General features: G+C 45.6%; 1 protein-coding gene across 5 annotated transcripts in view; it reads left to right on the forward strand.

The window, feature by feature from the left end:
• Positions 1 to 14,002, forward strand: part of RIMS3 (regulating synaptic membrane exocytosis 3) — a 71,559-nt gene that overhangs the window by 38,999 nt on the left and 18,558 nt on the right. For 2 of the 5 annotated variants that reach the window (XM_034962367.2, XM_034962368.2), the window contains exon 8: positions 28 to 131. In XM_034962367.2, the coding sequence (XP_034818258.1) occupies positions 28 to 131 (104 nt within the window). Of the gene's footprint in view, positions 1 to 27; positions 6,231 to 14,002 lie in introns of those variants that run through there. The other 3 variants (XM_003815429.5, XM_055094768.1, XM_034962375.3) reach the window with 2 other exon arrangements.

The following is a 14,002-nucleotide window of genomic DNA, read 5'->3' on the forward strand; positions in this document are numbered from 1 at the left end:
ACTCCCTCCCTCTCTTCCTCCTGGCAGGTGATCGTCTGGGGAGACTATGGCCGCATGGACCACAAGTGCTTCATGGGCATGGCCCAGATCATGCTGGACGAGCTGGACCTCAGCGCCGCGGTCACCGGCTGGTACAAACTCTTCCCCACCTCCTCAGTGGCAGACTCCACACTCGGATCCCTCACCAGGCGCCTGTCCCAGTCTTCCCTGGAGAGTGCCACCAGCCCCTCATGCTCTTAAGGATGTCAGGAAGAGGCCAGGATGGTGGTGTGGGGAGGGGTGCCTGCTGGCCCCATGTCCTCCCCTGTACATAGTCTTCGTGTCTTTCTGGACCCCTTGTCCTGCTGCATGCCTGTTGGCTACTGGGCTCATCCCAGCTGGCAGTGGAGACTGTAGTGTGTGCGTGTGTGCGTGCGTGTGTGTGTGTGTGTACGTGACCACGTTCTATCTGTTCATTTGTCTGGGTATAGTCACTCCTGGTGATGATATGGGCTGAAATGTCTCCACGTCTCTTTGTGTCTTGTTGAAAAGAAACCCAAAGGAGTGTTGTGTGGACATGACTCACCCTGAGGAGTCTCCAGGGATGGAGGTGGGGCACGCGGCCGCTGGTCGGTGCTGCCTGGTCCTGGCCTGGGGCAGAGCCTGTGTGTTCTTCAGCTGTGCCTGCTCCTGGTCCTGGGCCCGGGGCAGAGCCTGTGTGTTCTTCACCTGTGCCTGCTCCTGGTCCTGGGCCCGGGGCAGAGCCTGTGTGTTCTTCACCTGTGCCTGCTCCTGGTCCTGGGCCCGGGGCAGAGCCTGTGTGTTCTTCACCTGTGCCTGCTCCTGGTGGTCTCTGCTTTGTTTTCTGTCTTGTCTTTTGTTCCACTCTTGACTCTCCCGGCTCTGCCACTGTTTTCTGAGAAATGTAGCATCCGCTGCAGCTGGCCACACTGAGGGCCCTCTGGGAACCCCACCCCACTGGAGCCGCTCCGGCAGCTCTTCCTGCCACTGAATGCGTTCTGCAGCATGTAGCATGCCCACCTAGCTCCCTGGCCAGGGCCCTGGGGAGGCAGAGGGTACCCAGGGGACTGAGGGCTTAGAAATGACTTTCTCTATGAGGCTGGAACCTCCTCCTTCTTCCAGTGAAGCACGAGGTCTTGGTTCCAGGGTTCCTGGCCAGGTGCCCCCTTAGCATTTGTTCTTCATCTCCTGTCTCTTCAAGCCTCCCCACTCCACCGTGCCGAAGGAGCTCTGCCAGTGGGCCTGGGCAGGCAGCCACAGAGGGCATGTTATCTGCTAAAGCAGATAGTCCTCCTGAGGCCCTGAGGGTGGCCCTGACCCCCTCAGGGCTCATTCCTGGTGGGCATGACTCGGTAAGGAGGTGCTGTGGGTAGGGCTGTTTGCTGGAATAAGGAGGGCTGAGGCTGACTTGTTCCCTGCCACTGTTGAGGATCCCATCTGACATTTGGGGATTCACTGCATGAAGTTGTTCATTTGGGGCTCCAGTTTTTGTGCATTTCCAGACCAGGGTCCCTGTCTGGGAGCTCAGACTTAGCTGGGCTCCAGCAGCCTGGCTCCGGACTCTCGTCTGCCACCATCACCAGCTCTGTCTAAGCAATACTTACCCCCCCGGGCTTCCCTGCTTTCCTGTGCCCCACTGCTGCCCTCTGCAGAGCCATCTGCTCCAGGCACCCACCTGCCTCTGCTTGCTTTCTCACCCATGTCTGGTTGGAGCTTCTCACAGCCACTCAAACCCTGACTTGATTTGACAACTGGGCCCTGTTGGTGGAGACCAGTGCCTGAACTGGACCCTGTGAAATCTGTCCCGTGGGAATCCTGAAGTCTGACTCAGGAATGCCCAGACCTGTCCCTGTCCCTCCTCAGCTCTAGGGTGAAAGGCGAGAGGTTGCTCAGGACATGGACAGAGCAGCCCTTGGGTTTGTATCTGGTAGGGAAGAAGGCAGCAGGACAGTGGAGGTGTGTGGAAGGCACTCTTTCCACCTCCCCCCAGGCATTACCCCCAGGTGCTGAAATGGCTGTGGCCCCAGCACCTGAGGCAGGGGTACGCTACCTGGGGTAGCAGTAGAAAGGTCTTGGGGTCTGAATGACTTGGGGCCTCCATTCATAACCAAAGTTGGAGGGGCATGGAGGCAGTGGCGCCTTATGGATAGGTCATCTCAGCCCAAAGGGCCTCCTTGGCTGGCATGGTTCTGTGTTACGTTGAAGCCAGAGTCTTATAACACCTCCCAAGAAAGATGGGGGAAGAAGCCAGAACCCCACCTGGCCTGCCCACAGGACAAGAAGTGGGTAAGGGCAGGAAGGAAATGAACGGAGTTAGCTCCAAGGCTCCTATCTCTGCCTGAGCCTCTATTCTTATATTATCAGAGAAAGGGACCATTGGGTGCATAGAGATGGGGAGGAGGCCACTGGGCTGAATTTTCTCTTTAGGCGGAAATGCTCTCCCCAGGCCCATTGCGTTCGTCAAGTTCTTGGAAATGGACAAAGGGCTCTGTCCTCCTCGACCCTAGTGGGGGATCAAGAAGGAAACTCCGTTGCAAAAGGGTATTTTAATCTCCTGTTTATGATATATTCACCTCTAGAGCAGTCACTGTCAGGGTGTTGCGAAAATACTCTTCACCTTTGGGATGATAGGGTTGTTAGTGACCCACAGGACAGTATAGATGTTTGTGGATGTAGCACTGAGTGGTGATACCCAGACCAGCAGTCACCCCAGGAAATGGGGGCTACCCATACCCTCATTCCTCTGGTGGGGAGCTGCCTGCAGAGAGGCCTGCCACTGGGGGTTCCAGGCCGTGGTGCCCCTTGCCTCTAGGGAAGGGTTAGCACAGGGGAGGTTCTAGCTGGAGGAGGGGTCTGATGTGCTGGTAACTTGGGCTGACCTACCTACAGTCCCTGGCCGCCAAAACTGCTCAGCAGTTGGGCCACTCCACTATTCCACCTCTCTAAAAGAAGGTAATTTCCTCCCCAAATTGACCTTGGGGAATTATTCTTTTAACCCTTTGCACCAAATAAGTTACTCATCCCCACCTGGATTTTACCCCATGAGGGTAAAGTTGTGTGAGGCTGACACGTCTGTGTGATGCAGTGTGGCTGCACTTAAGGGTCTGTTTCTCAGCATCATGGATGCAGGGGCTTGTCTGAAAAGCCACTCTGGACCTAGCCTGTCCCAGAAGAGGAGAATGCACAAGTGTAACTCCTGGTTGTTTGCTGGGGTGGGGGAGCATCTGCTGTTTGAGGACGGGGGGTGGGGAAGGAAGGAACATGATCCCTCCAGAAGTCTCCCACCCTGGGGCCAACTCACTGCCATGTTCAGTGTCCCGGCTCCAAATGCCCCCTCGCCCAGATGAAACCCTGCAGTGGTTACAGGAATGGAGCTCTTTGTCATTCCACCTCCTCTGGTCAGGCGAGGTTCACCGTGCATATGGCAGAGACAGGAGTGGCCCTGCAGTGATGTTGGGTTGTGGGCAGGGACAGTGATGGATGACTCAGAGCGTCTGTCTTTGTATTTCTGCTCTGTTCATTCTGTCCCACTTTCTTCATAGACTCCTTTTCCCTGCAATGGGTTTTTGGTATGAAAAAGGCTCCAGTAAATGGAGCCAAGTCTTGGTTTGACAAGGGGAACTTGATCCTTCAGGGAAGAATCATCTCCAAAATGACTCCCCATCTGGTTTCTTCTACCACCCAATTCTACTAGGAAAGGAGCACTTAGGAGGCTCTTGGGATGCAGCAAGTCCCAGGCAATGCCAGCATTTCATGGGGGCTGAGGCAGAACCCAGGAGCTCCAAGAAAGGCCACCCATAGAGCTCATCCTCTGTGGAATCACTGCCGGTTAGAACACTGAGGTCAAGCCAGTCCTCCCATGGTCATGCCACCCACCAGGGAAGCATGCCTGATCTCTTCTTTACTGCCAGCCTTGAGGAGAGCAGAAGCCTCCATTTTTAAAGACAATAAAGACCTCCAAGGGTACTTCTTTGGAAATGAAATGTAGCACAATCTTAGCCTACGTTACCAGGAGCCCTGACATGCAACCAGGGTCCCTCTTCCATGCCCTGCTGCCCAGGAGATGCTGAGCTCCTCTTCCCCTGGGGTTCCAGCCCTCCTAATACCTCATATTCCCCATCTTCCTCAGCCCAGAAAGCAATGGGGCTTTAGTGATGCTCCTCTTTTGTGTCTCTCTGGTTGCCTCTAGCACTGTGCAAACTCTGCAAGAAATTGCTGCCTTTGCTTGATGTTGTAGATGAGTTGCCCTCCACCTGGCTGGAGAGATGGCACATCATTCAGGGCCAGAAGGTTGTCCAGCAGTGTTTCTGCAGTGGCTGCAGGGAGATGGAAAAGAAGAGCCCTGCTTCCCTGCCTCCTCCTACCTTTCTCTTCCACTCCTCAGAGTTTTCTTCTCCAGTATCCTGACATGTAAAGAGATTCTTTTAAATGCTGCTTCTTCTACTGGACTGTCTTTCACTGAGTAGTCAGGGAGGAGATGAAAATGTGGACACATCCCCCCGCCTTCTCCCTCAACCTTTTCACTCACGTCAGAAGAGGTTGTGGCAAAAGAAAACAAGCATGATTGAAGAGCAGGGGAAGCCCACACAATCAGGTGAGGCCTGATGGGGGCTGGACTGGCCTGGTCTGGCTGGGAAAGGATTCTTTTAAAAGCGTGCCTGAGCATCTCAGAGCAATGTCAGTGATGCCAAAGAGAGCAACTTGGCCTCCTTGGGCACCAACTCTGATGGCTGAGTTGCACAGACGTGGCTCAGATGTTGGCATGCCCGACGGTGGGACCTTGTTCTCTGATAAAGGGCTTAATCTTTCCATGTAGCAAAGCAACTTTCCCTCCCTCCCCTCCCCCCGAACCCTGAGCTTGGGCTTGTGTGGGCCCAGCATGGCTGTGCCTGTGAGGGAAGCCACATCAGTGAGAGAAAGTTGCATTCTCTCAGGGGCCTAGATTGGCTTGGGGCAGGTGCTTGTTGAAAAGCATGAGTGTTTCTGCTTTGGGAAACCCTTCCAGGGCTCTGGCTGGAAACTTGGCCAGTAAGGACAGGGCCTTGGGCCTCCCAAGGAGTTCACAATGATGCCAGGAAGGGTCCCTGAGCCTGGGTTCCAGTCAGCTTGGCTAACAGAATGGGGCTTGGGAATTCCAGGGGCAACTGAGCATCCACCCCATTAGCCAGTGATCTGGACAGGGACAGCTGGCTACAGGGAATCAAAGGCTGTTCTGTACAGTTTTACCAGAAACTGTGACCTTGGGTAAGGCTCCTCACTTTTCTGGGCCTCAACTTCCTCATCTGCAAAATCAGAGCATTAGCTGCTCTCCCCATGATTCCCTCCCAGTTTTAATTAAAAGTCTCTGATCTGGAGCACATGAGGGTTGCGAGCCTGGTGCACCTGGTTCCTGTCTCCGTGGGCTGGTTTCCTCCAGCCCCTGATGCCCAGGCTGGGTGCAGGCCCTCATCTGGTCCATGCCCAGATGCTGCCTCAGACAAGAACTCTGGGAATCCTAACAGACTCTGCTTTCCTCTCTTCGTGGTTTGTCCTCCCTCTTTTATTCTTGTGTAATGATGAGACATAATTAAGGGTCATCTACAATGGACAATTTTCAAGGTGCTGATGTGATGTCACAACCTCAGCTACATCCTGAGTAAGTCAGTGTCCCCAACAGCAGATGAGGCTGGGTCTTTCCTCATTTCTGCTTCTGGGATGACATCAGTGGGAGAGTTGAAGATCTGAGAATTCTAAAGGAAATGTTCTCTGATGGGAGGAGAGAGGGAACTTATTTCCCTTCAAAGTAGTTTGCTTCTTAAGACCACTCCTCCCTCCAGAATGTCTTTAACCAGACATCATTTCAGAAGGTGGGGCAGCTGCTTCCTTAGGAAGAGTGGGCCTGATAGCTCAACCAACTCCTTTAGCATGTAAACTCACAGAAGGCAAGAACCCCTTTTTTTAGACTTTCCAAATGCATCTTGCAAAGAGAGAGATAGCTGATAGGGACTGACAAGCACACTGTTTAGATAAGAAGCAATTAGCCTTTTATATCTGTGCTCTATACATTTTCTATGTGCAGCATCTTTCCTAACTTGTTGTGGTTCCCGGGTGGCAGGTGCACAGCTGGGAGGGACTGCCGGCTGTTTCGTACAACATTCTTGCCAATTCCCTTGAGGAGAAAATTCTTCACATGGCTTCTGCATGTACAGTATTTGGGCAGCAAAACATGATTAAAGTCAGTTTGAAAATGGTTTCATGTGTTGCTTTCTATAGATGGCTCTTCATTCTAGAAGGAAGAAAACAGGGTTCCAGGTGGCTACAAAGAGGAGGAGGATGCCTTGGTTGAGAGGCAGGGGAGAGCAGTACATTTCAGAAAAAAAGCATGAAAGATATGGCCTGGGCCTCTGACTCCTGTTTGAGAACTCTATGGTCACAGCAGTGTTCTTGAGCCATGAAATCTGACGGGTCCAGGCAGCTTCCTGGCTCTGTCTCCCCGGTCCTCTGCTTCCAGGCCCTCAAAGCCTTCTACTTCCATAGACTCCACAAGGGATATCCAATGACAGAGGAAGGTAAGATGGAGCTAAGGCTGCAGCTGTCGACCCACTGTTCCTTTCTTTCTGAGCTTTTGGGTCCAGCAGCTCTGCTCAGGCATTTGGCTTTGCTTATTGCAGCCACACCTGATACCAGCAGTAAACATAGCGGTTGACTTCTATGTGCTGCACCCTCCATCAGTCACTGATGCCTGGAGCACCCATTCCTTTCCCTGTCTCCTGGTGGAGCAGAACAGTTTGTTAATATTTAGTCATTTCTGGGCAGATCCATTGTCCTCCTAGGGTTGGGTTTGGGGGGTACAGAAGATGGATAAAAGAAGTGTGGCATCATCATGGCATGTGCTTGCTGGCACAAGGCTGGCACCCTCCTCCCAAGAGCCCTCCAGGTTACCTCCACTGCATTGTCCCTGGCCCTTGGCCTTGCAGTTCCCATGAGCACCATCTCTTGAAGGAAGGATCATAAGATCAATATGTGAGCTCTGGGCCCCCCCAGGATTCTGTCTTTTCCCTCTTTCCCACTGCTGCTCTCTCCCTGAGACATGGCTTATACTCTCATGAGTTTAAGAACTTCTATGCTTCTATCCAGCAATTCCTTCCAATAACAACTGCACCCTCCCCCACCCACCCCCTAAAAAACAAAAAGCAGACAACAAAAACTGAGATCCAAAGAAATTCTAAAGGATGTTCTTCAGATAGAACAAACATATCTAAGAACAATGCCTGGAACACAATCAATCCTACATGTTTGTTATTAAGGGAAATGATCCTGGATGGAAAGGCTGAAATGCAAGAAGGAAAACTGAGCAAAGTAATAGGTTTTAAAATATTAGTAAAATATAGGCCAGGTACTGTGGCTTACGTATGTAATCCCAGCACTTTGGGAGGCTGAGGCAAGAAGATCACTTGAGGCCAGTAGTTCAAAACTGGCAAGGGCAACATAGTGAGAACTCATCTCTACCAAAAATTTAAAAATTGGCCAGACATGGTGGCACATGCCAGTAGTCTTAGCTACTTGGGAGGCTGAGGCAGGAGGATTGCTTGAGCCCAGGAGTTCAAGGGTTCAGTGAGCTATGATTGTGCCACTGCACTCCAGCCTGAGTGACAGAGCAAGTCGTTTATTGTCTCTTTAAAAAATTTAGTAAAGCATCCTGCCTCACAATGACTTTCCTATTGTCTTTCATGTGTCATTCCAACTTTTCTAGTCCATACCACGGTGCCTTGCAAAAACACATGAATAAAGCAATAACATCTGATTGTTAAGCTATCAAAAAACCCCAGTATCAATTATTAGGACTAATAAGAGCATTCAGCAAGGTTGCTGGCTATGAGATAACCCTACAAAAATCAATTGCATTTTTCTATAACAGCCAAAACCAATGAAAAATAAGTATGAGTTATTATCCACAATAACAATAAAAGTCATTAAACATCTAGGGACTATTTAAGAATATGTGATGCCTCTATGGAGATAACTTTCAAATTCTAATAAAAGAGTTAGATAATCTCGGCCAGGCGTGGTGGCTCACGCCTGTAATCCCAGCACTTTGGGAGGCTGAGGCGGGCGGATCACGAGGTCAAGAGATCAAGACCATCCTGGCTAACATGGTGAAACCCCGTCTCTACTAAAAAAACAAAAAATTAGCTGGGTGTGGTAGCGGGCACCTGTAGCCCCAGCTACTCGGGAGGCTGAGGCAGGAGAATGGCATAAAACCAGGAGGCGGAGTTTGCAGTGAGCTGAGATCATGCCACTGCACTCCATCCTGGGTGACAGTGTGAGACTCCGTCTAAAAAAATAAAAATAAAAAGACAATAACAGGTGGTGGTGAGAATATGGAGAAATTGGAAACTTTTGGAAATGTAGAATGATGTAGCCACTATGGAAACCAGTTTGACAGTCCTCAAAAGGTTAAACGTACAGTTGCCATAAGACCTAGCAATTCTTCTCCTAAGTATATACAGAAGATAATTGAAAACATATGTCCACACAAAAGCTTGTACATGAATGTTCATAGCAGTATTATTCATTATAGCCAAAAAGTGGAAATATCCCAAATGTGTATCACCTGTTGAATGGCTAAACACATGGTATGTCCATACAATGTAATATTATTTAGCAATAAAAAGGAAAGAAGTACTGATACATGCTACAACATGGATGGCCTTGAAAACATTTTGCTAAGCAAAAAAAGCCAGTCACAAAAAAATCATATATTGTATGATTCCATTTATAGGAAATGTCCATAAAAGGCAAATCTATAGAGACAAAAAGTAGATTAGTGATTGCTTAGGGCTGGGGATGAGTTGAGGCTCATCCTTCAGGCTGAAGGAAAATGATACCAAATGGAATTCAGACCTATACAAAAGAATGAAGAGCACCAGAAATACATGTGTAAATATAAAATACTTTTCATTTTCTTAGAAGATAATTGCTTTGAGCAAAAACAAACAAATAAAAAACAACAACCATTTATTTTGGGGTGAATAACTTATGTAGAAGAAAACTGTATGGTAACAATAACATAAGGAATGGGACAGGAAAAACAGAAGTATACTATGTTTTTACATTTTATTTGAAGTTACATATAATATCGAAAGGTAGACTGTGGTTAAAATGCACAAACAGTAGAAATAAAAAGAAAAAAATAAACAATTAGTCAATAAACAATGGAGATAAGTTGCAATACTAAAAATATACAATCTAAGAGTAGGTAGGAAAAGCAGAAAAAAGGAACAAAGAATGATAACACAAATGGAAAACAAGGAGAAAAGCATGTGATCATCTCGATAGATGCATAAAAAGAATTTGACCAGGCCAGGTGCGGGCCTCCCAGCACTTTGGGAGGCTGAGGTGGGCGGATCACAAGGTCAGGAGATCGAGACCATCCTGGCTAGCACAGTGAAACCCTGTCTGTACTAAAAATACAAAAAATTAGCCAGGCGTGGTGGCAGGAGCCTGTAGTCCCAGCTACTCGGGAGGCTGAGACAGGAGAATTGCTTGAACCTGGGAGGCGGAGGTTGCAGTAAGCTGGCCACTGCACTCCAGCCTGGGCGAAACTCCATCTCAAAAAAAAAAAAAAAGAATTTGACCAAATTCAATACTCATTTATAATGAAAAAAAAAAAAAAAACTCTTGACAAATAGAAATAGAAAAAACTTCCTTAACCCCCAAAAGGGCATTTATGAAAAACTTAGAGCTAACGTGATACATAATGATGAAAACTGGACACTTTCCCCCTAAGATCAGGAATAAGAAAAGAATGTCTGCTTTTACTATTTCTATTCAACATTGTACTGGCAGTCTTAGTCAATATGGTAATGGGGTATAAGAGATAAATAAAAGGTATATAGATTCACACAGAAGTAAAGTTGCCTTTATTAACAGATGGCTTGATTGTGTACACAGAAACGTCTAAGGGAAAGAAACTAAAATAAATTTGTCAAAGACTCAGGAAATGAAGCCAATAAGCAAATATCAATGTTATTTCTATATACTATTAAAAATAACTTTAGAAAATAACATTTAAAAGCAATAATTTTTACACTAGCATGTAAAAACATGAATAACTTAGGGGTAAATTTAACAAAATCTAAGATCTATACACTGGAAAATAGTAAGCACTGCTGAGAGAAATTAAAGATCTAAAGAGTTAACTTTATGGAGAGTTATACCATGTTCATGGACTTAAAAAAACAATATTGTTAAGCTGTCAGTTCTACCCAAATTGATCCCTAGATACAATGCACTTTCCATAAAAATCTCAGCAGGCTTTTTGTAGAAATTGACATGCTGATACTAAAATATATTTGGAATACAAAAGACCTTCAATAGTAAAAACAATTTTGAAAAAGGAGAACCAAGTTGAAAGACTTATGCTACCTGATGGCAAGACTTATTATAAAGTAACAATGGTATTGGCCTAAGAATAGACATTATATCGATAGAACAGAACAGAGATTGCTGAAATCGATTAATAGATCAATTGATTTTCAACAAAGATGCCAAAGTAATTGTGTTTTTTTTTTCTTTTCTTTTTTCTTTTTTGAGACAGAGTCTTGCTCTGTCGCCCAGGCTGGAGTGCAGTGGCATGATCTCAGCTCACTGCAACCTCTGCCTCTCAGGTTCAAGCGATTCTCCTGCCTCAGCCTCCTGAGTAGCTGGGATTACAGACATGTGCCACCACGCCTGGCTAATTTTTGTATTTTTAGTAGAGACGGGGTTTCACCATGTTGGCCAGGCTGGTCTCGAACTCCTGACCTCAGGTGATCCACCCGCCTCCACCTCCCAATGTGCTGAGATTACACGTGTGAGCCACCGCACTCGGCCCAATAATCTTTTCATCAAATGGTGCAGCAACAGGATATTTAGATGGAAAAATACAGACCTTGATCCTACTTTACACTATGTACAAAAACGAACCCCATAGACCTAAACATAAAAGCTAAAATTAGAAAACTCCTAGAATAAAATATAGGAAAACATTTTCACAACTTTATGACAGACAATAATTTCTGAGAATATAAAAAGCACTGACCCTAAAATAAAATTAAAAAGATATATTGGATATCATAAATATTAATTTTATTCCCTTTTTGAAATATACCATTTAAGACTCATAACAAGATGACAATAACAAGACAACTCAAGTAAAAAGATTTGAACAGACAATCACAAGAGGAGATATACATAAGCACATGAAAGGATACTCATCATCATTAACCATCAGGAAACTGCATATCCACAGAATGCCTAAAATTAATGACTGGCAATATTAAGTGTTGGCAAGTATATGGAGCAGCATTTTTGATGGAAATATAAAATTGTGCAACAATTTTGGAAAAGGATTGACAATTTCTTATAATGGTAAACATGTACTTGTCACATGACCCAGAAGTTCCACTCCTAGGTGTTTATTAGAAAAATGAAAACATATTTCTGCACAAACACAAGAATGTTTATGGCAGCTTCTTTATAAATCATATAGTCAAGATTTATAAAGAACTCATACAACTCAATAGCAAGAAAACATATAACCCTTCATTCACAATAGCCCCAAATTGGAAACAATACAAATGTCTAATACATCTGTTAGGGTTCAATCAGAATATAGAAACCACACAGTAATTTGAAGAAAATTTTAATATAAAAATTATTAACAGGATTTTCACAAGCAATAGAATGAAACTGGACCTTTATCTTACACCAGGCACAAAATTCAACTCAAAATGAGTAAAAGCCCTAAATGTAAGATCTGAAACCATAAAACTCCTAGAAGAAAACATAAGAGAAAGTCTCCTTGACATTAGTCTTGGCAGTGATTTCTTGGATGTCACACCAAAAGCTCAGGCTACAAAAGCAAAAACAAATAAATGGGACTATTTAAAACTGAAAGCCTTCTGCACAGCAAAGTAAACAATCAACAAAAGGAAATGACAACCTACAGACTGAGAAAAATATTTGGAAACCACATATCATATAAAGGGTTAATATCCAAGCTTTATAAAGAACTCATACAACCAAGCCGGGCGAGGTGGCTCACACCTGTAATCTCAGCATTTTGGGAGGCCAAGACGGGTGGATCACCTGAGGTCAGGAGTTCAATACCAGCCTGGCCAACATGGTGAAACCCCGTCTCTACTAAAAATACAAAAATTAGCCAGGCATGGTGATGCGTTCCTGTAATCCCAGCTACTTGGGAGGCTGAGGCAGAAGGATCACTTGAACCTGGGAGGCGGAGGCTGCAGTGAGCCAAGATTGCGCCACTGCACTCCAGCCTGGGTGACAGCAAGACTCCATCTCAAAAAAAAGAAAAGGGGGGGGGGGCAAAAAATCTGAATAGCCATTTCTCCAAAGATGACATAATAATGGCTACCAAGTGCATGAACAGGTGCTCAACATCACTAATCATCAAGGAAATACAAATCAGAAACATTATGAGATAGCACCTCACATGTGTTAGGATAGCTGTTATCAGAAACATAAGAGATAACAAGCGTTGGCAAGGGTGTGGAGAAAAGGGAACCGTTATACACGGTTGAATGTAAATTGGTACAGCCATTATGGAAAACAGTAAGGAAGTTCCTAAAGAAGTTAAAATATAACCATATGATCCCAATTAAAATATACCATATGGGCCGGGTGCGGTGGCTCACGCCTGTAATCCCAGCACTTTGGGAGGCCAAGGCAGGCGGATCACGAGGTCAGGAGATCGAGACCATCCTGGCTAACACGGTGAAACCCCGTCTCTATTAAAAATACAAAAAATTAGCCAGGCGTGGTGGCGGGCGCCTGTAGTCCCAGCTACTAGGGAGGCTGAGGCAGGACAATGGCGTGAACCCAGGAGGTAGAGCTTGCAGTGAGCTGAGATTGCGCCACTGCACTCCAGCCTGGGCGACAGAGGGAGACTCCATCTCAAAAACAAAACAAAACAAAACAAACAAACAAAAAAACCATATGACCCAGCAATCCCTCTTCTGCATATAAACCCAAAGGAAATAAAATCACCACCTCATAAAGGTATCTGAACTCCCATGTTTATTTCAGCATTATTCACATTATTTTACCTATAAGATAATATTCTATATCTTACAGGTAAGATATAGAAACAATGATGAATGGATAAACATATATATATATAACTGATATATATAAACCAGTTATATATATGTTATATATATGAATAATGGAATATTATTCGCCTTTAAAAAGGAGGAGATCCTGCTATTTTCCACAACGTGAAAGAAGTTGAAGGACATTATGCTAAATAAGCCAGACACGGAAAGAAAAATATATGATCTTACTTATATGTGGGATCTAAAAAAAAGTCAAATATACCGAGATAGAGAATAAAATGGTGGTTACCAGGGTCGGTGTGGTGGGGAAGGAAATGGGGAATGTAGGTCGAAGGATACAAAGCAGCAGATATGTAGGATGAACAAATGGAAAGACCTAAGGTACAACATAAGGACTCTAGTTAATAATAGTGTATTTTATTCAGGATTTTTGCTAAATGAGTAGATTATAGCTGTTCTTGCCACAGGGGAGAAAATGAGTAACTATGTGAGATGATGGATATGTTAATTTGTTCCACTATAGTAACCATGTTACTATATATATGCATCTTATATAACATCATGTTGTGTACCTTACATATATATTAAAATTTATTTTTTTAAAAAAAGATTAATTCTAGCAGAGGAGTAATTCTGAAGATGTAAACGGAACTCTAAAGACTATCCTAAGACTGAAGGAGAGTGCCCAAGAAAGGAACACATTGGAAGAAGGCCCTCTCCTTAAAGCTGGGATTCGAACCTTGTTGGAAAACGTGTAATGAATGTGATGTGAAGAAGTGTGCTGGGTTTCCCAGCCCAAACCTGGTCTAGAGTCTCAGGTAAGCAAGGCAACACCCCCAGGTACAGGCAGGCAAGGCTGGCAGGCGTATGCACAGGGAGAGTCAGAATCAGGAACCTACTCG

This window comes from Pan paniscus, chromosome 1, assembly GCF_029289425.2.
Source record: "Pan paniscus chromosome 1, NHGRI_mPanPan1-v2.0_pri, whole genome shotgun sequence".
Taxonomy (NCBI): domain Eukaryota; kingdom Metazoa; phylum Chordata; class Mammalia; order Primates; family Hominidae; genus Pan; species Pan paniscus.